The 25,878-nt window shown below is 37.8% G+C and overlaps 1 protein-coding gene across 2 annotated transcripts in view; it reads left to right on the plus strand.

The window, feature by feature from the left end:
- Positions 1-25,878, plus strand: part of RGS7 (regulator of G protein signaling 7) — a 690,838-nt gene that overhangs the window by 307,794 nt on the left and 357,166 nt on the right. For both annotated transcript variants that reach the window (XM_069064480.1, XM_069064481.1), the window contains exon 3: positions 4,956-5,052. In XM_069064480.1, coding sequence (XP_068920581.1) covers positions 4,956-5,052 — 97 coding nt within the window. The remainder of the gene's footprint in view (positions 1-4,955; positions 5,053-25,878) is intronic.

The following is a 25,878-nucleotide window of genomic DNA, read 5'->3' on the forward strand; positions in this document are numbered from 1 at the left end:
TCTCTCTCTCTCTCTCTCTCTCTCTCTCTCTCTCTCTCTCTCTCTCAGGAAATAATCATCACATCTTTCTTCTCTTTCTCAGGCAAACTCATAAAAAAATCAGATCTGCCTCCTCCACTGCCTCTCCTCCTACTTTCTTCTAAACTCTGCAATTTGACTTTCAACCTCATCCTTCAGTTGCAACTTCCCAAAGTTACCAATGATCTCTTAATTGCCAGATCTAACGACCTTTTCTCTGTCCTTATCCTTCTGTACTTTTCTGCTTTATCTAACATTCATCATCTTTTCCTCCCAGATGTTCATTTCTCTCTAGATTTTCAGGCAATTGCTTTTTCTGGTGTCTTATCCTACTTCCCTGACTGTTCTTTCTTAGTTTCTTTCCCTGGATAATTTGCACTATGGGTGTACCCTAAAACTTTATCCTGGGTTTTCTTTTCTTTTCATATTCATATTGGTGATTTCATCAGCTCCCATGAATTCAATTTTCTATTTATCAATGACTATTAAAACTTTTGGACAGCTAGGTGTTGTAGTGGATAGTGTCCTGGGCCTGGAGTCAGGAAGACTCATCTTCCTGAGTTCAAATCTAACTCCAGACATTTATTAACTATGTGCCTCTAAGTCACTAAGTAAGTCACAGTCCTTTTTGCCTCAGTTTCCTCATCTGTAAAATGATCTGGAGAAAGAAATGGCAAAGCACCCTAGTATCTTTGCCAAGAAAACCCCTAATTAGGTCATGAACATAACTGAAAAACAACTGAACAACAGTAACGATACTAAAACTTCCTCTCTACCCCTAGTCTCTCTCCTGAGCTCCAGCTCCAGTCTCAATTTGCCATTGAGACATTTTGAGGTTGAGAGATGTCTTGAACTCCATGTGTCTGAAACAGAATTTGTCATTCCTCATCTGAAATTTACTATTTATAGAAGGTACCACCTTCCTCTAATTCCTCATTTTTTCTCACCTCACTGCCATCCTTAACTCATCACTGAATTCACCCCACAAAGTAAAAGCATTTGAGTACCTACTATGTGCCAGGCACTACACTGAACACTTTACAAATATAATATCATTTGATCCTCATAATAACCCTGGGAGGCAAGCACTACTGTCATCCTCAACTTACAGATTAGGAAACTGACAAAGGCTAAGGGTCACACTTCTAATAGATATCTGAGGCAGTATTTGAACTCAAGTCCTTCTAACTCCAGGCCTAGAACTCCATTCACTGTGCCATCTAACTGTTTCATATCTAATTACTTGACAAACCTTCTCATATATATATAACTGTCTACAACATCTTTTGCATCCACCATTTTTTCTTTTTCTACACTGCTACCATCCTCCTGGCCTCGTTGTCTTTTAGCTGTTCTCTTGAAACAGACTTCTAATTGATCTCTCTTCACTACAATCATTCCTCCACACAGCTGCAAAAGTGCTTCTAAAGTATAGGTATGGGATAACTGTTACAATGGAGGGGAAGAACAGGAAAGCAAAAGAGAATGGGTCAACCTTACTGTCATTGAATTTGACTTAGGGAGGGAATGACAAACACACTAAATAGGGTATCACCCTACAGGACAGTAGTGGGGAAGGGGATGAGGGGCCGGATGATGGAGGGGAGGGCAGGCTGGGGGGGGGAGGGTAATTAGAAGCACACACTTTTGGAAAGGGACAGGGTCAAAGTAGAGAATAGAACAAGTGGGGGGCAGGATAGGTTGGAGGGAAATATAGTCTGTCTTTCACAGTATGTCCACTATGGAAATGTTTTGTGTAACTACACATATACAATTGAATTGCTTATCTTCCCATTAAGGGTGGGTGATGAGGGAGGAAGGGAAAGAATCCGGATCTCAAAGTTTTAAAATCAAATGTTTAAAAAATATTATTATTATTATTTTACATGCAACTGTGAAATAAGATATAAAAGCACTGGGGTATGGAGATCCATCTTGCCCCACTGGAAATCAGGAGGGTTGTTGGGGGAAGATATAGGAGAGAGTAGATTGGGGGAGGGGGTATACAGTGGGATTGCTGTTTTGGGGTGGTAGGTAGGGGAAAGATGGGGAGAAAATTTGTAACTCAAAATCTTGTGGAAATGAATGTTGTACACTAAAAATAAACATAAAATTTAATTAAAGTATAGGTATGACTATGTCACTCCTCTAGTCAGTAAACCTCAGTATTTGTTGTTCAATTGCTTCAGTTGTGTCTGACTCCTTGTGATCCCATTTTGGGGTTTTCTTGGCAAAGATACTGGCAAGGTTTGCCATTTCCTTCTCCAGCTTATGTTATAGATGAGGACACTGAGGGAAACAGGGTGAAGTAACTTGCCAGTGTCACACAGCTAGCAAATGTATGAGGCCAGATTTGAACTCATGGGCAATGAGCCTTCCTGACTCTAGAAGCCACACTCTACCCACTGGCCCATTTAGCTGCCCCTCAGTGATTCTCTTAACTCTAAGATCAGATACAAACTTGTGTATTTTGAGCTCTTCACAAGCTAGCTGCATAAGACATTCAGAGTTTTGTTGTTACACATATACAAGCATATACATATAGATACACATACATATACATATACATATACATATACATATACATATATATATATATATATCTCACTCGCACAAACTCAGTATTCTAGGCACCAGCCTTCTTGCTATCTTTTGCATGTGACACTCCATTCCTTTATACTGGCTGTTCCCATAAGCATTTTTCATCAACCTCTACATCTTTGAATCCCTGCTTTCCTTAAAGATTCAGCTCAAGTACCACCTTCTATATGAAGATTTTTCTGGACTTTGTAGGTGTTAGTGCCTTCCCCTCAAGGTTGCCTTTTATCTTCTCTGTATATTTGCTCATGCCTATAAACGTGCACATTGTTTGCCATCAAAGAATGTAAGTGCCTTGAGGGCAAGGACTGTTTCCCTTTTGCTCCTGAATCCCCAATGCCTAGCACAATCCTTGGCGCATAGTAATTGCTTAATAAATTCTTGATTTATTGCTTCATTGGCAGAATGCATTTCTCAGTGTTTACCTACTGATAAATGAATGGGGAGAGAGATTGTATCTGGCAATGGGAGTGAGGGGGTAAGAGAGCATGAAATAATACTAATTCATTTGTTCAAAAGGTATGATGAAGCTGGAAGATTTTCTCATGCTTGGCCATAACCCAAGTGAAATATCCTTTTAAGCCAAGCCAATTTATTTTGTTTCAGCTCTTGGCAACTCAATTCAACAAATATTTATTGAGTGCTTACTATACATAAGGTACTATATTATGCATTGAGAGGGACTAGAAACACCAATATTGCATAACCCCTGTATTCAGAGCATTTAAGACATTTTCTCCATATGTCTGGGCACCAGAAAAGGGGCACCTTGGATACTTTAATTATCTGTGATTTCAGCAGTTTCCCTCTACTGGCTCAAATCGCCATCCTTCAAAGGCTGACTGGAAGGTCATCATGAATTACCATGGCTAAGAAACATAGTATTGTTGCATCCTCTGAATACCCTGCCAAGTAGAAAAATTGTAATTCTGACCCTTGAAGTAGTATCATTACCATATAGCAGTGAGAGTAAAATATGCCAGCATTAGCAAAAACTTATCAATTTGCAATATTCCTGAAATGAAAATATTTTCTGTTATACAGATGAGGATGACATTGACCTATCTTCATTAGAGGAAGTCTTTAGACTTATTTTTCACATTTATTTATTTTATTTTTAATATGAAATAAAACAAGCATTTCCATAAAATAGTATAATAAAAAGATGATTGCACATGAAACTGCAAATTTATTATATATAATAATAGTGGTATGAAGTTGCACTGAGCCATCCACATGCTTCCATCTCATGCTTAATAGCTCCTATATGCCATCTTTAGTTGGCCAGTATTGCAGAAATGATGATACCGTTTGCCCAGAAGTTTGAGATGATACATGCAAGATGACTTACAGATTTGACAGGAACACCAGTATCTGCTTGGCTAAGAATTGTTTTGAGTAGTCCAATTGGATCATCTTCATCTTAAACACATTTGCTTTGTCATGGGTTTATAAATATTATATAGTCTTAATTTGTCCATTTTCAAGTGTGACAATGTTATATAATCTATGTACATATAGCAAATTGATCATGGAGCTGGACAAGAGGAACAAATGTTGGTGTCTAGTTCTGGGCTCCCAGGAAGCTTTTTCAACTTAGATATTAGACTTCATTCCAGATATTCTCTTGGAATCCCTCTTAGATAGAGGAAATCCAAGCAGATGCCTTTTAAACTTCTGTTTTCTTTTGCTTTGGCCTCAGTAGTGGTAACATTAATGGAGTGTGAATTTCACTTCAACAATGGTACATGACAGCTTCAAAAATAAACAGTCTCTTATCTCAGCAGTTATAACTCCAGAAAGAGCAAAAGAAGGAGGTGAGATCCAAAGCTCTTATTAGTAGTATAGTGGGCCATAAAATGAGCCTTTTTCTGACTTCTTTCTCTACTTTTCCTATTCAAAATGAAAACATTAGCACGAAAGATTCAAGAATAATCATGACATGAAATAGTTCTTAGTTTGGAAAAACTGATGCAGCCATTGGTTTTTTAATTTTATTGGGTCTTTTGTAGGATAGAGGGAGGTTGAAGGGCTAGTGACTAATATACTGGACCTCCAGGTTCATAAGACGTAGATTCAAATCCTATATTGGCCAGATGACTTTATGTAACCTTGTATAAGATATTTAAATTTTATTAACTTACTTTCTTCAACTATTAAATAAGTATGATTATACTTGTGATACCTACTTTACAGAGTTGCTGTGATAGTCCTATGTAACAATATATGCAAAGTGATGTGTGAATCTGAAAATTTTATGTAAATATGAGTTATTTTTCTGTCCAAGAAATGATTCTGCTGTTTAAAGGTCACCAAATTCTTCTTTTGTGTGTTTCTAGATGGAAGATGTCATAGCACGTATGCAAGACGAAAAAAATGGAATTCCTATTAGGACTGTCAAAAGCTTTCTTTCCAAAATACCCAGTGTTTTCTCTGGTAAGGCTATCTCTTTGGTCTATGTATCTGTACATGTCTTTAGTATCAGTCACAATACTTCTCAGCTTCTATTCTAGCTTTTTGTTGCTTAATCTCTCATTCAGTCTAATTTTATGGGATACCAAAGTCGAAGAAACTTTTTTTTTAATCCTGTGAGAATGTAAAAGGTAAAGGGCTAATTAATGTCCTAAGATAAAAAACTGGAGAAAATCACATGTTGAAGGGGCCTGCCTATATGTTATATTAGATGACCTTCCTACAAGGGCAACATCTTTTCCTGTGTGATTATGAGAAACTCATTCAGGCCAAGAGTCAGCCAGGGTGAGTGAATCACATTTTTCCTCAAATGCCAGGAAAATTTATGAGCCCCTTGAAAGCAAGGCTCCTTTTTTATTTTTACTATATTATTTGTTTATTTATTTATTCATTTATTAGCCTTTCTTTGTATTCCCAGCACTTGTCACAGTGTCTGACAAAGAGTAGACACTTAATAATTGTTAGTTGTTTGATTGGCTGATTAGACTTTGAAGAATGAGCAGAATAGTGCAAGGTGTTTGTCAAATTTGAAAAATGAATTCTATTTCAGGAAGGAATAGGAGAAAGAGGTTAGATTAAAATATATTGGAAACATGATACAGTGACATAAAATGTATCAGAGGGAATGCTGCCTTTGAAACTTCCTATTTATGTATGTGACCATGGTCAACTTATACTTTCTCTTGATCATTAATTTCATCTTTTTCTGTGAAATGTGTTTGGTGGCAATACCTGCCTCTCATGGTTATTGCAAGGTCCAGATTAGATAATGTATGCAAAGCACTATCCAAAATTTAAAATATTGGGGGGTAGCTAGGTGGCACAGTTAACAGAGCACCAGCCCTGGAGTCAGGAGTATCTGAGTTCAAATCTGGCCTCAGGCACTTACTTACTAGCTGTCTGACCTTGGACAAGTCACTTAACCCCAATTGCCCTGCCTTCCCCCCTCCAAAATGCCAAAAAACCCCACCAAAAATTAAAATATTATATTTAAAAAAGAATTGCCAATTGTTATTGTTTTTGTCCAGAATTAGGATTGAAACTTTGAAATGCAGCTTTGCCATAGATGAAAAGTGCCAATGGTGAAGATATTAATTTGAAAGTCATCAGTATGGAAGTGATTCTTGAAACCATGAAAATAGACAAATGCTCTGAGGCACATAATATAAATAGAACTTAAAAAAGAATAGAGTCTTAGGGAATCTCCACAATTAGGAGTAGACAGAAAGAATCAGTGAAGGAAACAGAGAAGAAACATTCAGACAGGTGAATCAGGAGAGCAAAGTTGCACAGAAAGTAAGGGAAGAGAAAGATTTTAAAAGGACATAGTGAACATCACCATCAAATGTGTCAGAAAAGGTAAGAAAAATTAAAAATGAGAAAATGCTGCTTGCTAAATTTTCAGGGTAAGCATTTATGGTTTTGGAAATTGGCAAGGACTGCAAGTCATGGCTGATTTATTACTTTGTTGATTGTTCAAACTTATGAAAGTGATGGAGAAAATGATAATAATGCAGATTAAATTTAGAAGGGTGCCATGCCTTTTTTCCCCTGGAGAGTTGGTTATTAAACATTTGAGTATAAACTAGTTAATCAAGAAACTTGTCAATAAAAAAGAAAGTGATAAGAGTGGCTAGAGGGAGCAAGAAGCTTAAGTGAAGGGTTATCATTATCATCACCATCAGTAGTAGTAGAAATAGCAGTAGTAGTAGTGATTTAGACAAGGGAAACCTATATATGTTTCAAAAAAAATAAAAGGTCAATGGAAGAGCATGATATGGTGGAAAAGAGGTGTTTGGAGTCATAACTTGGGCTCAAGTCCTGACTTTACAACTTTCTAACTATGAGACCTTTGGCAAGTCACAACTTCTCTATCTTCAGTTTTATAATCTGTAAAATGAGTGTTGGTCAATATGGTCTCTAAAGTACCTTCTAACTTTAAATCTGTGAAATCTGGGTGCCAAACATCCTGGGAAAGAAAGGAATAAGTGCAGAAGCAATGTCCTAAAGGAGTTAGGATAGTGGAAATATTAACTTTAGAGAGATGGTAAAGCTGCCTATAAAATTAAAAGAAAAGATGAGAGAATTAGCATATACAGTGATGGGTTAAGGTAGAGATAAGTGTGTATATGGGATATTTCATCAGGTTCCCTAAATATTTCCACCAAATAGGAAACAAGATCATCTGTTGAGGGTGTGGCCAGGGGCAGATGGTACTGGGAGCTAAAGGAGAAAGAATGTCTGGAACAGACCTTATGTGGAATTTGCTGAACAATTAACAAAAGATAAATCAAACGACTTTAGGCAGCAATAAGACCCCAGTTTAAACTGGGAAACATGAAGTGAGAGTGATTCTGGGCTGAATTGTTTTATTACTGTTGAAGGTATTACCATCCTTTCAATTATTCAGGTTCAAAACCTCAGTGGCATCCCACTTGGGTGATTGATTGTCAAAAGAACATTCATTTATTAAATATTTACTACATACCAGGTACTGCAATAAGCCCTGAAGACAGAAAAACAAGAAAACGACACAGTCTCTACACTTGAGGAAATTTCATCCTTCTAATAGAGAAAATAAAAACATAAAGGGCACCTAGAAAGTGAGGGCAGGTGGGAGGTAGCCTGTGTGAAGGACAATACAGAAGTGCAAAGTGATAGCAGTGTCTTGACTTCATGATATGAATTGATCTCAGATTAGTCACCCCCAAGGGTCTTAGAAGCCAGTATGGATATGGGCCATGTCTGAAGGTGGCCTGGAAGTGAGGAAAATGTGAGCTCCCTGAGGGCAGGAGCCATTTTTATTTATTGTCTGACACATAGAAAATGCTTAATAAACTTTTGTTGATTGACTGAAGTAGCAAAACAAAAATCTGTGGTGGTCAAATAACTTATCTATATTCTATGGGTATGTTGATTTCCTTCCTAGAAGAGAAGGTACATAGGCATGAAGAATAATTCCATTTTATCAGAAAATTTGAAATATCCCTTGAAAGAAATTGAAGAAGGGATATGTTTGTTTTTTTTTTTTTGTAAATAAAATTGTTTTAAATAAGCAATAGGAAATTCTGATCTTTGCCAGTAGGGATAATATCTAGGAATGTAGGGGAAGAATGTGACAAAGAGGAAGAAGGGAATGACTATTGAACACATGGAATTAATAGGCTATGAAGTCCTTCCACGTAAGTATGAACAGAACCTGTCCTGGGTTTCACATCTAGGAGGAAGAGGTGTAATGGAATACCTGATCCATGCTCTGTGCATGGCTATGTTCTTCTTGTGGAGGGGAGAGCTAATTAAGGAGGAAACAACTGCTTAAGCTCCAGAGAATCATGGGTTACATCCATGATGCTGTTGTCAGAAGAAAGATCATCTAGTAAGGATGAAGGAAGAAAGAAGAGGTGAATGTCATGGTTAGTGAGGGGACTGATGCATTTAATTGTTAATTTGACATCAACTATAGTGATATCTGCTGTCTTCCAGGGCATGTACCCAGGGTATGATTGAAAAGTTCTGGAGCGGCCAGGTAGCACAATGAGTAAGAGCACTGGCCCCAGTGTCGGGATGACCTGGGGATCTAATCTGGGCTCAGACACTTAGCACTCACCCAGAAACACCTGGCCATGTACCCTTGAGCAAGTTACTTAACCCTAATTGCTTAGGGGTGGCCAGGTGGCTCAATGAGTAGGATCACCAGCCCCAGTGTTGGGATGACCTGGGGATTGAATCCGGGCTCTGATACTTAGCACCACACCCAGAAATAACTGGCCGTGTAACCTTGAGCAAGTTACTTAACCCCAATTGCTTAAAAATAAAAGTTCCCAGGACTGGTCAAACTGAGTGACTGCCATACATTTCTGGGCTTCACATGGGAATAAGTGATATTGCCAGAGGAAATTTAGAAAACATTGTTAAAGAACATGAAATCTTGAATAAGAAAATAAAGACCTTTGGGGCAGAGGGGTTGTTCTCATCACTGCTATTTAACAAACTAAGGAAATTCTAAGGAAGAGATAGATTTAGGAAATGAATAGAATTTTATGAAGATTCAGTCTGAGATGGGATTTGGAATTCTGGACCATGGTTAAAAATATTGTAAAGATTTAGGGATATAGTATATTCACCATATCTGGGAAAGCATCTATCTATCTAGAATTCTTTTAAATCTAACCAAAAGGTATTTAAATTGAAAAAGGAGAGAGAGAAGACAGAGAGACAGAAACAGAGAGAGATATTCTCTGTATTGGAATATATTCATGTACATATGTATGTATGCATATATATGCATACACAAGTATATATGAAGATATAACATAAGCAAGTTTCTTAATTTGGCATCTGTGACTTTTATTTTTAAGTTTTGATTCCTGTATTTGAGTGTAATTGGTTTCCTTTGTAATTCTGTGTATTTTTTATGCATTTAAAACCATTATTTTGAAAGGGAGTCCATCGTCTTCACCAGATTGCCAAAGAGGTTCAAGACCCAAGGGAGGTTATGACTTGTTGACATGGAGAGTTGTCAGTCAGTCAGTAAAATTTACTAAGCTCCTACTATGTAGCAAGTACTTTGCTAAGGTGAAAAAATAACCCCCATTTCCAAGGCACTCACAGCCTGATGAGGGAGATAACTGTAAAAACAAAGAAGCTATATTGAGTAAATATGTACAAACAAGCTATATAGAAGATAAATTTGAAATAATCAGCAGAGGGAAGGCAATAAATTTGAAATAATCATCAGAGGGAAGGCAATAAAATTAAGGCAAAAAAAAGGGAGGTTGGGAAAGACTTGTTGTAGAAGGTGGGATTTTATATGGATCTTTAAGGGATCTGGAAAAGCCAGGAGGTAGAAATGAGAAGGGTGAGCATTCCATGTACAGGAGACAGCAAGTGAAAATGACCACAATGTGAAGATAAAGTGTCATGTGTGAGGAATAACCAAGAGGTTGGTGTCACTGAGCTGCAGAATGCTTGGAGGAGTAAGTAGAAAGAAGACTGGAAAGGTATGGCAGGCAGGGAGCTGGTTACTAAGGACTTTGAATGTCAAATGAAAGATTTTATATTTGATCCTGAAGTTGCTAAGGAACCACTAGAGTTTATTGTATGGGGGGGGGCGAGGGAGGGGAGGTGATATGCTCTATAAGGAGATCACCTTTAAAGATACGTGGAGGATCAATGAGAGTGTGGTGAGATTTGTGACAGGCAGACCCACAAGCCAGCTATTTCAGCAGCCAGGCATGCGTTGATGAGATCTTGCACCAGTGTGGTGGCAGTGTCAGAGGAGAGGACATATGTAAGAGATATTATGAAGGTTGATGAAAGGCCATGGCAACAGATTGGATACTGCAGATGCGATTGAAGAGTTGAGGTTGGGATTTAGGTTGTGATTCAGGTGACTGGAAGGATGGTGGTATCCTCAGCAGGATTGCTGGGAAAAGGGAAGTCAATGAGGGGAAAGAAGCTTCAACATGTTGAACATGCTGAATATAAGATGTCTGGATGATATTCGGTTTGAGATGTTCAATATGCTTGGTGATGTGTTTTCTGGAGGTCAGTATGGATGTTAGGGCTACATATGTAGCTTTGAAAATCATTGGCACAGAGATGATAATTAAATTCATGAGAAGTGATGAAGTTACCAAGTGAAATAAGTTAGATGGAAAAGAGAAACCAGAACAGAGCTCTATGGGATACCCAATAGCATGCATGACCTTGATGAAGATTCAGTGAGAGGTGGTTAGTTAGCCAAGAATATAATCCCGAGAGTAGTATCATGAAAACCTAGAGAGAAAAGTGTATTAGTGAAAAGAGTGTTATTGACAATGTCAAAGGCTGCAAAGAAGTCAAGAAGGATGAAGATTGAGAAAAGGCCATTTGATTTGGTAATTAAGAGATGGTTGCTAACTTTGGAGAGAGGAGTTTCAATTTAATAATATTGGAACCCAGACTGTATCAAGTTAGAGAGTGAGAGGAAAGGAAGGAAAGATACCTATTTTAAATAGTTTTCCTCAAGGAGTTTAGCCCCCAAAAGGGAGGAAAAATATGGGATGATAGAAAGCTAGTAGTTGCAATAAAGGAATACCCAACACTCAAGTTAGAAGACAAATGATAATCATAGGATACTTAGAAGAAATGATCTGAAATGAAGGAATAGAACCAGAAGAAAGCATCCTTATGGAAGCCAAGGGAGGAAAGAGTATCCAGTATGTGGGGTTTGACAGTATCAAAAACTATAGAAAAATCAAGAAAAATGGCAATAAAAAGGGCCTCAGGATTTTGATAGCTAAGAAATCACTGAAATGTTTTGAGACCGTAGTTTTAATTGTATGGTGGAGTGATCTATACTAACTATACTGCAGTGTGTTGCAAAGCTAGGTGACAAAATGGAAGCATCAAATATAGATGTGTATTTCCAGGAGCTAGACAGTGAAACATTGAAAAAGACGCAGGATTATGGCTGAGGTGATAAGACAAGCAAGCTATGGGTTTTTAAGTAGAGGAGACATCAAAGCAAAAAGGGAAGGAACTAATAGTAACAGAATAAAGATGAGAAAAGGAGTGAGCAGAGCACAAAGCCGCTAGAAGTGATAGGTGTTAAAGGAATTTTTAAAAAGCAGTTAAAGAGGCTAGGCCTTGGCAAGAAGAGCTACATCTTTATCAGAACTAGCTAAAAGAACAGTAAAGATGAAGAAGGATTTAGAAATATGGAGTATGGAAGAAAAGGGAACTTTCCAAGTATTACCCATTCAGTCATTCATCAAGCATTTATTAAGCATCTGTTATGTACCAGCAGGCAGCTCGGTGGCTCAGTGAGTAGAGTGCTGGGACTCAAGTCGGGAAGGTCTGAGTTCAAGTGTGGTCTCAGACACTTACTAGCTGTATGACCCTGGGCAAGTCACTCAACCTCTGTTTTGCTTTAATCCACTGGAGAAGGAAATGGCAAACTACGCCAGTATCTTTTCCAAGAAAACTCTGTGTACAGTATTGGTATGTTATGGTCCATGGGGTCATGAAAAGTCAGTCACAACTGAATGAATAACAATAATGTGCTAGGCACTATGGTAAATGCTGGGGATACAAAGAAAGGGGAGAGAGATAGTCCCTGCTTTCAAGGAGCTTATCATAGAAACAACTATGAACAATAAAGATATATATGGGATAGATGGGAAATCTTAGAGAGAAAGTCTTCTTGTAGAAAGTGGGGGTTTAGCCTGGCTTGAAGGAAGCCAAGGATGACAAGAGACCAAGACGAAGAGGTACAATATTCCAGGTAGAGGGACAGCCAGCAAAATTGAAAATTATGACCCCAAATTCAGACTGAAACTGTTTCCAGGGAAAGCAAATCTGAGTGAGCTCAGGGGCAGAACTGGGAATGACTTTGAGATTTATCAATTGTGTAAAGAACACTTTGGCCCACTAAATATTACCTTTATGATAGGATCTACTTATTCTCAGAAGATATATTAACTATACTCTCCCCTTCCTTCTTTTTACTTGATATGATGCAGCTGTAGTCAGTTTGGGTACTTTAATATAAAGCCTTTACCCTGTGTATAGTATAGTTTACTTCCATAGTGAGCAGAAAGATATTGAAAACAAGACATCTGCAGCAGGAGTTGTTAGATTGGGGGTCAGGGGTCCTATGTGCACACACACATACATTTCTGCATAAATGCAAGAGTGACGACAGTCTTTTTCTATTGATGCAAAAAAATAGCATTTTATTCAACAAGTGATACTATGAAATCTCAACTGTGAACTGATTTTTCTTCCTTTTCATATTTTATATGCAAGTCTGATACTACTGGACTAAGGCCTTGAAGCAGCACCATGTCATCTCATAAATGGTGTTTTGACCATTTAAGCTTTGGCCTTTGGTCTCAGAAATAACCATCTACAGGTAGAGTTGGCCATAGCTCTGCCTGGCACACCTCGAAGAGTTGATCAGGAAACACTAACAAATATCAATCGAGGAAAGAAAAAGCCTTATTTCCTCATATGTAAATGAAAGATGAACTTCACAGATTAAGGTGTGATAATCTCATAGAAATGATCTCACAATTTTTATGCAATTATATCCAGGAACTATTGGGAAAAGGAAGTGCTAATAAGAGAATAGTGGACAAGTACACCTGAAGGTTTTCCAGGAACAAGTTTAAGAAAACACAACCCTGGATTTTAACTCAGGGAGTGAAAAAGTTAGCTCCTACTGGCCCCTGATTATTAAAATTTCAGTACACTTATACTTTGGTAATTGGCAAATGAAACAAATCAAGTCTTTGGTTTTTTTTTTTTCTTGGCTGTCTAGACTTGAGTGTGATGAATAAAAAGTGTTAATAATGCAGGTTAAACAGTGTGTCATACCAAACATGGGTTTTTCATTTGTTTTGTTTTGTTATTAAGAACCATTTGTTAAATATTTGCCAGCACACTCCTGATCTATTTCCATATAATTTATTTGTGGCTGCCCTGGAACTGTTTGACTGTCCTCTTTGCTGTATATCAATATTTCAGTCCTGATTCCCCTGTTAATATGAGCATTGCTGTAGGAAGGGATTTGAAGTTTAACGTTGTTCCTCTGCCCAGCTAGAAACCCCTAGGATCTTGAGGGTTTAGTGGACACAGTACTTTGCTGGGCTGATTCTCACTCCACAGTGGAGACAGAGCTGTCCTCAATGTACATCAATTCAATTTAACAAATATTCATTGAGGACCTATCGTATGTAAAGCATCATTCTAGGTTCTGGAGAAAATGGCTATCTAATAACTGCAAGAGAGCTGGTGAGCTTTTGGAGAAGTTCATAGTTCAATAGAAGCAAGAAAGACACTTCTGCAAATTGAGAATGCAATAACCAGTCTCATTTACAAAGTGTTTAAGGTTTATTTAAGTGACCTCCTCTCAAAAATAACATGAGATAGATAAGTAATCTTATTTAGAACTCTGACAGTTCAGAAAAATGGGAGAGGATCAGGGATTTGGGATGGGAGGCAACTCTTCTTGGAGAGAAGCAGGTGCTGTAGCTTCAGAGGTGGGAGGGTAGGACAGTGGGTCATTGGGGTAGAAAGCAAATTAGTTCATGCTAGGACAAGTCCCATCCTTGTCAATGGCAGATAAATGAGACTTCAGCAGCTGATTAGAGGAAGGTTGTGTAGTGGATTCTTTCCCACTTAGCAAGCATAACGACTGAGGGATATCTTCTTTTTCCTTCTCAATGGTTACTAATCCTTGTTCTCTCTCAAACTCCACATAACCACAATCTCAAATTCCCTCTCTCCAGGGAACCATTTCATTAGTGCCTAGACACTCAAAAGAGGCACCACAGAAGCATTCCTACCAAATCTCTATCAGCCTTGATTTCTTCATATATAACAATATAATAGCTAATACTTAAATAATGCCTACATGGCATTATTCTAAGATCTTCATAAATAATATCTCATTTGATTCTCCCACCAACCCTGCATTGTTGATATTCTGATAGCCATTTTAAAATTGAGAAAACTGAGACAAATAGAGTTTAAGTGAATTTCCCAAGGTCACACAGCTAGCATTCCATTGATTGTGCTATCTAGATGGATCTGATGGTAGCACTCATTTTCCAGGATTGTTGTAAGTATCAAATAAGATAGCATATATACAGAACTTTGTGAGCTTTAAAGTACTATATAATTGTTAGATATTATGCATGCTTGCCAAGAACCTTTGTCTCTGACGTAGAGGATGTTCTGTGTAAAGCCCAAATGGAAGCATTCTTTCTTTGTGCCTTTTTTGGAGGGCAATTGGGGTTAAGTAACTTGCCCAAGGTTACACGGCTAGTTTGTGTGTGTGTGTGTGTGTGTGTGGGTGTTCAGTGTCTGAGGCCGGAACTGAACTCGGGTCCTCCTGACTCTGAGGTTGGTGCTTTACTCACTGTGTCACCTAGCTGCCCCAGAAGCATTCTTTATAGGCAATGTGCTCCTCTCAAGGCTGTTCATGAATCTTAGTGACCTCCACCATGTTAAGTGATGCTGCTTGGGAGGATTTATGGGAAAACCTGGACAAGAGTCACACAGGATGAAAAGGTATGAGTATGTCAAAATCTGTACTGTTGGTGGGATTATCCAATGATGAGATTGCAGATCTGTTAAAATAGGACATATAAAGTGCAGAAAACTATGCTATATTAATCAACTAAGGATTCTAGTCTCTCTCTTCAGGTCAAGTCATAGTATTGTTCTTCCCATGGGGACTCATAAAGATCTAGGTAAATTGTCAATAAATAGTGTTAAGGTAGGGATCCTAAGAGTCAGAAGTCTGGAAGAGGAAGGCACATTGTTGGTATCATGGACAGCCTGTGTAGAAGAACAGAGCAGGTAGAAAGAAGTGTTACATGGGAAAGTTCAGCAATTAGGTCAGCTTGACTAGAATGTGAAATTTGTAATGTGCAATAAATCTCTACAGCGTCACAAGAACAAGGGAACAGTAAAAAGGGACCCAAGTAGCAATAAGTGGCAGCAGCTTTGTTTGAGACATGAAACTGGAGAAGATCTGGCCAATGCACATGTAATAGCTTCTAGAGTTCCCTGATCTCTTTGCTTCTGTATTATAACAGTTGCCATGTTATGTTTACTGCCCTGTAATTTATATGGATTTCAGTTCTCGTTTTGTTTTGCAACAAAGGCTGGTCAAGACTTTGGGGTTACAATGATAGAAATAATACTCTCATAAAAAAAAGAAGTTTCCCTGGCAGGAATGTAATATAATTCTTCTGAGTACCCTTGAGTTTTTATACATGCAGGGAACCTTCAGTGATTATGTTAATATATTTCATTGTGAATCAAAGCATCACTTTTTGGAATAGTTCTCTTTCCCTCAATGAAACGACTGTACAATTATGTGGTGCCACCTATGTGAGTCCCAGCAGGAAAACTAGAGCCCTTTTCTTTGTTCTTTTTCGATGGCACATGTTCCCATTAACCTTGACTCTGCCCAAGCTTCTGAAGCAGCCTATGGAGAGCATAAAAGTCTTCAGTACTGCCTATTGGCAGCTATCAAACCTATTTCCCTTCAAACCAAACTATGTAACATGTTTGAAAGTTGAACTGACCAATTTCATTCACAAGAACTGGGGGAGATGGGGGGGACATGAAATGAAAAATGTAATGTCTACTTCCCTAACTACTAAGTACCATAAAAGTAGTGAAGAGTAAAAGGGAGCAGGGTGGTGTAGAATGGTATAAATAAGTGTATAGTTACAGAGCTTCATTCTGTTTTTCATGTTTTGATGTTAGGTTCCCCTTGTTTTCATCATCAGACAAAAGGTTTTCCATTGCAGATATGCAAAAACCCGTTACAATCCTAGACCCTTGGTTGTCTGTTATTTCTCGGATCAAATATGAAATGCTGTTGGACATTTACAACTCTTTACACCATAACCCCTTCCTACCCAATGGGTCTTCTTATTCCTTACTCTCTTTCATTTACTCTATGATCCAACTATCATTACATGCTATTCTGAGTATTCCCCATACATCTCCCTGGTTTCATTTGGCCCTTTAAAACTCAACTCACATCTTCCCTTCTGTAATGGGAATGTAAATTTTTAAGATCTTCCTTGCCCTTAGGCTAAAGTGCACCTGGAGCCTGGGGTGGGAGGCTTGCTTTTCAGTAGATACTTTTTGATTGGCCAGTGGGTCAATGAGGTTGTTACATTCTCTGAGCCAGGAGAAGGCTATATAATCCCTGATGTGTAGCTTTGTTTTGGGGCTCACTTTGAGAAGTGTTCTGTGATTTGATCAGATGAGACTCTGGGAAGCTGTTGTTAAGAGCCCCCCGGCTTTGAAAAACCCAGATGTTGATGAGACCCAGATGCTGATTTGGTATGGATGTAATTGTTGGACAGTTTGGAAACTGTCTACTTGATCTTTTTCTCTGTCTTGATAATTCTGTCTGTATACTCTGAAGTTCGGGGTGCTGACCTTTTTCCCCTGAACTAGGTAAATGATACACATTTGACTGATTAAAGTAAGCTTGTTAACCCATTTTGAGTTGCTTTCCTTTACCAATGCAGATCTAAGAACCTGTGTTGGCAGCCACCCTGGGGACGCTGGGGTGCTTGCTGCTACACCTTCTATAAGAGGTCTTTCTCAGTCTTCCTCATTTCTCATGTTTTCCCTCTAAAATTACCTTCCACTTATACTAAATATCCTTTATGCACATCGGTATATATTTACATCTTGTCTCGTTCATTAAAATGTGAGTTTCTGGAGGACAAGTACCATGTTTTTGCCTTTTTTTGTTTCTCCAGGGCTCAGTACAGTGTCTGGCACATAACAAACACTGATTAGTGATTGTTACTACTGAATGATCAATTATATAGAAATTCAAAAGGAAATAAATTGCCTTTAAAAACAATTTTCTAAAAATTCACCAAATAACTGTTTACTTTTAATATAAAAGGGAATAAGCATAAACATGCATACACATATGTGTGTATATATGTTTATATGTACTATATACATATATATGTATTAACACAAACACCCATGTATGTGTGATCTCTAGAATGATTCTTTCTTAGAGAACACATAAGCCATTTCCTCACTTTGCACATGAGGAAACTTGGACCCAGAAGGGTTGTGACTTACTGGATTTCTGTCACACAAATTGGTCAGGATTCTAACCTAAGACTTCTCATTCCAAAGCTGGAGTTTTCACTATTTCAGGCTCTTTTTTTTGCATGCATTCAAGACCCTCAATGACTTAGATGTGAGGTACTTTTCTATTTCTTTTTAAATCTCATTTGTTTCTCATACTGTTCTGTGCTCCAGTCAAACTGGACAATGCTGAATTCATCCAGCCTTTGAATGCTCTCCTCCCAAAAGCTCTCCCACTCTCTTCTCTGCTGAGCTCCTACCTGTCCTTTAAAACTCTGCTCCAGTGCTGCCCCCTGATAATGGCTCACCTGATCCTCAGAAGCAAAAACTCTCTTTCCTCTCTCTGAACTTTCATAGATAGCACTTTGCAACACTCTTAAGTGCTCATCATGGTCTCATTTGCAGCATAGGTATTTGTGGATAGTTCTTGTTTCTTCAGTGTGATTATGTGCTCCTTTTGGGCAGGTTTTTTTTTTCTTATTCAACTTTGTATCCTCAGAGTCTAGCACAATGGCTTGCATATAATCAGTTCTTTATGAGAAAAATGATTATTAATTACTAACAAATATTGGTGGTGTAGAATCCAGGGATTTTTCCCTTTCTGTTTCCTCCACTGGTCAAGGAAGCCTCTGAAAAATTAGGCTAATGATGAGATTGGGTTCAATCTTGGGCAGGACGCCACCAAACAGGAAAAGCTTAGTTCTGCTTAAAGGACAAAGGGCATTATATCTAGGTGAATTTCAGATCATTTTTCAAGTGGTCTGTGGGAAGGATAAATCCTTTTGTATAGACTGGTGGGGATGGAATGATCTGGGTTTGGAGACAAATCTTTTTGTCCAAGAGTGACATGATCAGAGTACTGTCCCCCAGCCCATCATTAGAATTAAAACAATTCATGTTATACTATTCAGTTCTCTCATTAATTGTTAATCAGTCAGAATTAATTTCTGCTTTTCAGAAACACCCACTCTCTAAGGATATTTTAAATTCAGTAGCCCACGAGGGACGTCTTTGGCTTCTAAAAGGGTGACTGATCTCATTTTATTAATTATTTGCTACTCATAATTCATAAATTATTAATTACCCAGAAATTATGTTTCTTGGACTTTTTATTCATCACATTTAACAAGCATTAGTATACAGTTACTGCTGCTGCTACTGCTGCTGCTGCTACTATTACAGCTACTATTACAACTACAACAACTAAAATGACTACCACCACCACCACCACAACCACCAGCTAGCTAGTTGACTGACTAGAATTTTCATAGTTCTTTAAAGATTGCAAAGTGCTTTTAGAAACATTGTCTCACTTGGTCCTCATGATAACCCTGTTATAAGTAGCTGCTCTTATTGCCATTCTGCAGTTGAGGAGTCGGAAGCAAACAGAGATTAAGAAGCCTGTCTAGGATCATACAGCCAGTAAAAGTCTGAGGCCACTTTTTAACTAAATCTACCTGACTCCAGGCCTAAGTGTCCTGTCCATAATGCCAATACTGTACTATACTATAATATACTATAGTATACTATTCTCTACTCTACTCTACTATACTATATTAACCTATACTATATGCTGGCCATTGTACTAGATACTGGATATACAAAGAAAAAAGTGAAACTAGTCCTGGCTCTCCAGAGGTTTAAATACTATTGGAGAATATACATTTAAAGGTACAAAGAAATATTTATGTATGCACGTATACATATACTTTATCTACCTATCTATCTACATGTAGACACATATGCACACACCAAACAGATGTAAGGTGATTATGGAAGGGGAGGTTATTAGAAACTAGGGGGGCATTCAATAAAGATTTCAGGTGGAATTTGGGGCTTTAGCTGAAACTCAAAGGAAACTAAGGCATCCAAGAGGCAGGAATGAGGGAGGAGTACATTTCAGATATGTGGGAAACCACTATGGAAGAACAGGAAGATAAAGTGGTACACTGCTTTTGAGCCAGCTCAGTTGACATAGGAAATGTGGAAGGAAGTAATTTGTAATAATGCTAGAAAGGTAGATTAGGGTCGTGTTGTGAAGGGCATTAGATACCAAAGACATAATTGACCCTAGATGTAATAAGGAGCCATAGGAATTTGTTGAGAAAAGAAATGAAATAGTTGGATCTGCGTTTTAAGAAAATACTCAATTGGAACAGAAAGATATTGGAAGCTGGTAGGGCAATAATGAGTGATGAAGGGCTGAATTATAGTGAGTGAAGAGGAAACAGATGCAAGAGATATGGACATAGAAATGACAAGATTTGGCAACTGATTAGATATTGACTTAATTGAGAGTGAGGAGCCAGGGATGAAAATGAATGACTAGAAAGATAGTGGTGCTGTCCGCAAATGGAGAAGTTTGGGTAAAGATAATGATTTGTTTTGACATGTTGAGTTCAAGATAGTTACTTACATGTTAGGTTGATTTGGAGGAAAGATGTCAATGTTAGAATAAAGATTAAAATAGTCTATTCAGCAACAGCAAAAATTTCTAATGCTCAACTGTATAAAAATGTGGTTAAGTTCATAATGATGGTGATGATGATGATATCGCAAGCATTAAAAGTCAGTGTTTTAAATGAACTTACCCTTTCTATTCTGTCTTTTTGACATACTCATGCCAACAGTGACTGAATGACAACACAGAATTCCTTCCCTGTTGACTGACATGTAGTAACTATGCAATCAATCTAACAAGTGTAACAAGAAAAATATAGATCTTTAAATAGATATTTAAATGATCTTTGATATGAATAGATCTCTCCTTTCCAATGCTACATTTTCCAAACCATGAGGATCACAATAAAAGGTTAGAATTTTCAAAAGAATTCTAGCCAATAACTCCTTGGACTTTAAGAATTATATACCTCATTGTATACATCTTCAAAAGCAAAGTGATACTTTGAAATGACCAATTATTAGATACTTACTGAATTCATCAAGAAGTTAATAACTTTAAGTTATGGTTGAATCAGTTTGACATAGTATAAAAGGAAAATCAAGATTCTCATAATTTTATTTTTGACATAATTTCAAGTTTGAACTTTTCAGAAGTTCATAAAGATTTGAAAAAAAAATCCAAATATGCTATTTTTACTGCCAGTTGATTGCATAGCCTGCCAAACTGGAAGCAAGATCTGTTTTCTCCTACAAAGGTGAGAATAAATGGTAGCACTCATTGCCTATGGAGCCTTTTAGATATTTATATTTGGCATTTGATATTAGACAGTTGGAAAAGATTCTGTGATTAAAAGTGATGTGTGTGTGTGTGTGTGTGTGTGTGTGTAAGAGACAGACAGAGATGACAGAGAGAGAGAGAGAGAGAGAGAGAGAGAGAGAGAGAGAGAGAGAGATTGATTCAGCATAATCTTATGGTTAAGACTAGGGCTATTTGTCCAGAGGTTGAATCTGTCCTTCCCCATAGTATAGTCCACTCATTTATATCACATACTCACTTAAAATTGCCATAAAAACCAGCTTATCTTCATCTGAGTCAGAACTCATTGTAAAAGAGAACAAATAAATGAAATCCAAACTATGCCAACTCACCAGGCTGTGGTGAGGAGAAGGTGGTGTGGAGAAGATGTGGGGAATGGAGAGGTGTTAAAACCACCTGGTCTTAGCATGGCAGCAGGTTTTGTCCAGGTAAGTCACTCCTTAAGTGGGTCAGTGAGCAAGACAAGGCTCTAAATACACATGGTTATATTCAGTTTAGGGTCACAGTGCCCTTCTTTAGAAATCTGTGGTGGTTTTCTGATGTTGGAATATATGAACACACCCCAGAGCCCTACATCCTTTCCATGGGACTCAAAAATTACCTGTTATCCATCACAATCCATAAAGATTTAGTCTCTCCTTTCAGCTAAGAAAAACTAAATTTCTTACCAGTTCCTTTGCGAATAAGAGGCTACAGAAAGATAAACTATTTGAAGTTTTTTCACAGTTATCTTGTAGATTATTTAAACAGATGTGTTCTTATACCAGTAAATAATGTTACTTAATTTATACACAAATTCAAACTGACACAAATACTTCAAATACTCTATTTTAGGACAGTGGGGATGGTGATGTTATATGTATGAGGTGGGGTTGGGGGGGGCCACTGCAGAGTGGAATTAAATCCTGGATAATTAGGTAAATGTATCCTCAGAAGTTTGCAAATGTATCTCCACCATTACTACCAAGAGCTAACTTTCTGGATCATTTTTGTCTGCAATGTTCAGTAACTTCAGTGCCGTATTGTTCTATGACAAATGAGATAAAAATAAATCACTGGGCTTTACAAAACTTTCCAAGGTTTTTGGAAGCCACACAAGAGCAAATTGTTGAATATTTGATGAAAATATCTAATGACACTACAAATGGCCACTATGGCAGAGGCCTGGTGGATTGTGAATGTGAATCTTGCCCATGAGAAAAACTCCAAAGAAAACTCTAGAAACTGCTTGTTACAAACTTCCTTTTTTTTTATTTTACCAACTGATGGAATTTATAATATGGGATAAGACTGTTGAAAATATAAGCAAATAATTTCCAACTGAAAGAAAGGCAATAAGGCAATGAGGAAAAATTAGCTCTATTTAATTATGATCAGTCCTTGAGGGGAAAAATAATTATGTGGGCAAGTGGGAATCAGTAAATGTAACTTGCCAGAATCTTTGAAAAGATTCCATAATGAAAGTTTTTGTTTTTTGCTTTTGGGAGGGCAATTGGGGTTAAGTGACTTGCCCAAGGTCACACAGATAGTTTTGTGTGTTAAGTGTCTGAGGCTGGATTTGAACTCAGGTTGTCCTGACTCCAGGACTGGTGCTCTATTCACTGCATCACCTAGCCGCCCCTCATAAAAAAAAAGTTTTTTAAAAATAAAAGATCATAGGCATGGAGAAGCATTTTATTGTGGCTACATTACTATCTCCACAGATGTAGATGTAACTTCTCTATTACTTTATTAGTAGAGTTACTAAAGTTAAAAAAAAAAAAAAACTTTCTTCACCCCATGGAGAGAAGATGAGCACTTTCAAATGTAGCCAAATAAATTTGAAGGACTTAATACTGGTCATCAAAATGATCAATCATGATTCCAGAGGATGAATGATGAAGGTTAATACCTGCCTCCTGACAGAGAGGTGATGGCCTAAATAAACAAATGAGATGCACTATTTTGGACATGACCAACATAGGAAGTTGCTTTCCTTGACTATGTTTATTTGTTATAGGCCTTTGGTTACCCACAACCTGGTTTAGCCCATTTGCCAAAACAGTTTTACCAGAGTGTGACCACTGTGCATGCTATCACTTCTTGGGGCCACAGATGAGAGTTGGGTGGCAGGCAGACAACAAAGGAGGATGAGCAACCCTGAAACGGGCTCAGTGAGCCTTTACACCAGAGGTGCCAGCGCTCTCTGAGCACTCCTTACACCTCAACCCCTCAACCCCTCAGTGTAACTCACTGAGGATATCTACCCCAAGAGCGTGAAGACTTCACCCAGCAGAATGAGTAGATGAGAACAGTTTGTTCCAGCGGCTATGAGGGCAGCTGAGACAGGTTCTGTGGAGCACTTAGAGCTTGGTCAGACTGTGAAAGATGTCAAGGTCATCCATTGTATCCCGGGCTGTCGCCCCTTATCTTGAATTTTGTCTTGCTGGTGGACATCTATGACTCTGGAAGAGAGAGTGAAGCTGACAACTTTGTACAACTCTGTCTCATTTAAATCCAATTGACATGCAAGTCAAAACATGACCTTTTGATTTCATTGATTCTCTTTGAAATGATGGATGAATGGGGCAGCCAGGTAGCACAGCGAGTAAGATTACCAGCCCCAGTGTCTGTATGACCTGGGGATCGAATCTGGGCTCAGACACTTAGCACCCACCCAGAAACACCTAGCCATATAACCTTGAGCAAGTTACTTAACCCTAATTGCTTAGGGGCAGCCAGGTGGTTCAGCAAGTAAGAGCACTGGCCCCAGTGTTGGGATGACCTGGGGATCGAATCTGGGCTCAGATACTTAGCACCACACCCAGAAATAACTGGCCGTGTAACCCTGAGCAAGTTACTTAACCCCAATTGCTTAAAAAAAAAAAAGAAATGATGAATGAACAAAAATATTTATTATAAGGGTGTTGTTTTGCTTTTCTTTTTCTAGTGTAGAAGAGGTGGAGAGAAAATAGTTATTCATTTTAAAAATAAAATTTATTTAAAAAAAACAGCCTTCTTCTCAGACAGCATACAGTCTAAACCCAAATCCTTCCTATCTTGGTAGGACCTTCCAAGACTTACATTCTACTGGAAGGGTCTTTGAAAACTCCTTTATTTGCTAAGACAAGGCATCTAATTAAATTTTCACGTAAAGTATTTAGAATAATGACAAATTTGCAAGTTAAATTTAAGTGAGCAATCATTTATCATGTATTTTTCTCTGTATAAAACACTAAGTTAGGTGCTAGGGATACAAAGATAAGATTTTTATTTAAAATTCCTACCCTCAAGGCACAACCATTCTAAAGTTTATAAATATCTGAAAGTCAGATTGTGAGATGGCAAACCAAATATAGAGATGCCAAGAGAAAAAGTATTAGAGGTTCTCACTAAGCTGTCTGAGTGGGCAGAAAAGTATCAGGTGAGCTTAAATATAAGGAGTTGTAAAATAATCCTTTAAGGGATAAGTAATCTAAAGAGACAGCATGGTGTGGTAAACAAAAAGTTGAGATAATCATCCAGAAGACTAGGTTCAGTACTCTCTGTGACTGAGCAAATCTCCTTTTAATTCCTAAGGCCTCTATATTACAGAAAAGATATGCCCATCTGCAATGACAGTGGAGGTTGCTGACCAGGAGTTTAATACATCAATATAATTGGAAGTGCAGTAAAAAAAAAAAAATCTAAGCTATTCTTATTGGACAAAATTCTGCCCTATCAGTTCTGACCAATGTAAATGTATACCTAGGCGTCTTCTTGGGAGGCTGTTCTTTTAAAGCTAGTCCAGTGAGTATGTGTTTTGGTCAAAAAAGACCATGATTTCCTAGTGCAATCAAGAAAGATTTTGGCTCCCAGGCATGTGGCACGTGTTTATAACCCTTGTTCTCAGATGTACTGTTTTGCAGATCTCTTGAGCTTAGGAGTTCTGAGTGTAGTGAGCTATGCATATTAGTTGTCCATACTAAGTTAAGCTTCAATATGGCAAGCCTCTGGGAGCAGAAGGATAACCAGGTTGCTTAAAAAGGGGCAAACCAACTCAGGTTGGGATTAGAGTGCATCAAAACTCATGTTCTGATCAGTAATGCAAACAGATTTTTTGAAAAGTACCTACACTTTCAGTCTTTGGTGAGATGGGGAGATCCAGCCTTAATAATAATAATAATAATAATGGTATTTTTAAAAAAGATTATTGACTATAAGACAAAGAACATATCAAGGTAAAAAACTGCAGCTCATCTAAACCTGGAAAACTTCATGTCATTCTCATAACAAAATAATGTTACGATAGGACATGATATGACCACAAATTTTTTAATTAGATTTTTTATTTTCAGTTAGAAATTACTTCTCTATATCCCTTCCCCCAATCATCAAGAAAGCAAGAAATAGGATACTCATTATACATATGAAGTCATGCAAAATATTGTTTCAGGTTTTGGGCAAAGGATAAGCTAACCAAAAAAAAAAATCAATTCAATTTCCTGAAACTTCCTTGGACCAACCAAAGCTGGACAGGGAAAAGAGCCAAAAGGAACATTAATAAAATAATATAGTGCATGAAGAGTTATGCATATGGATTTATTTAGGAACTGTCTGAATATTCAGATTAGGGAACTTCTACTCAAAGAGTTCATATTAACACAAACAAAATGGTTCTTTATGGGTTGGAGAGTCTAAGATTGTGACCAGAACATAGGATTTGGAATATTTTTATGAATGACCATAAAACTGTAGTTGTTGTTTTTGCTCCCCACAGGAATGAGTCTAGAATGAATGTTTTCAGGTAATCTAGAGATGAGCAAAGCCACCCTGAATCCTCTCAGTATTTTACATTGACCTACTTTTTATTGGATTGCCAACAAATGAGGCAGAGAGGAAGGGATGAGGGAGTGCATAGAATCCAAGGTTAGTCTGCTTTCATTCTCTATTTTTTCTACTAAGAAATAGTCAGGGAT

This window comes from Petaurus breviceps, unplaced genomic scaffold, assembly GCF_028583685.1.
Source record: "Petaurus breviceps papuanus isolate PSGF00001 unplaced genomic scaffold, PetGlider_PUasm1.0 90633, whole genome shotgun sequence".
In the NCBI taxonomy this organism is placed as follows: domain Eukaryota; kingdom Metazoa; phylum Chordata; class Mammalia; order Diprotodontia; family Petauridae; genus Petaurus; species Petaurus breviceps.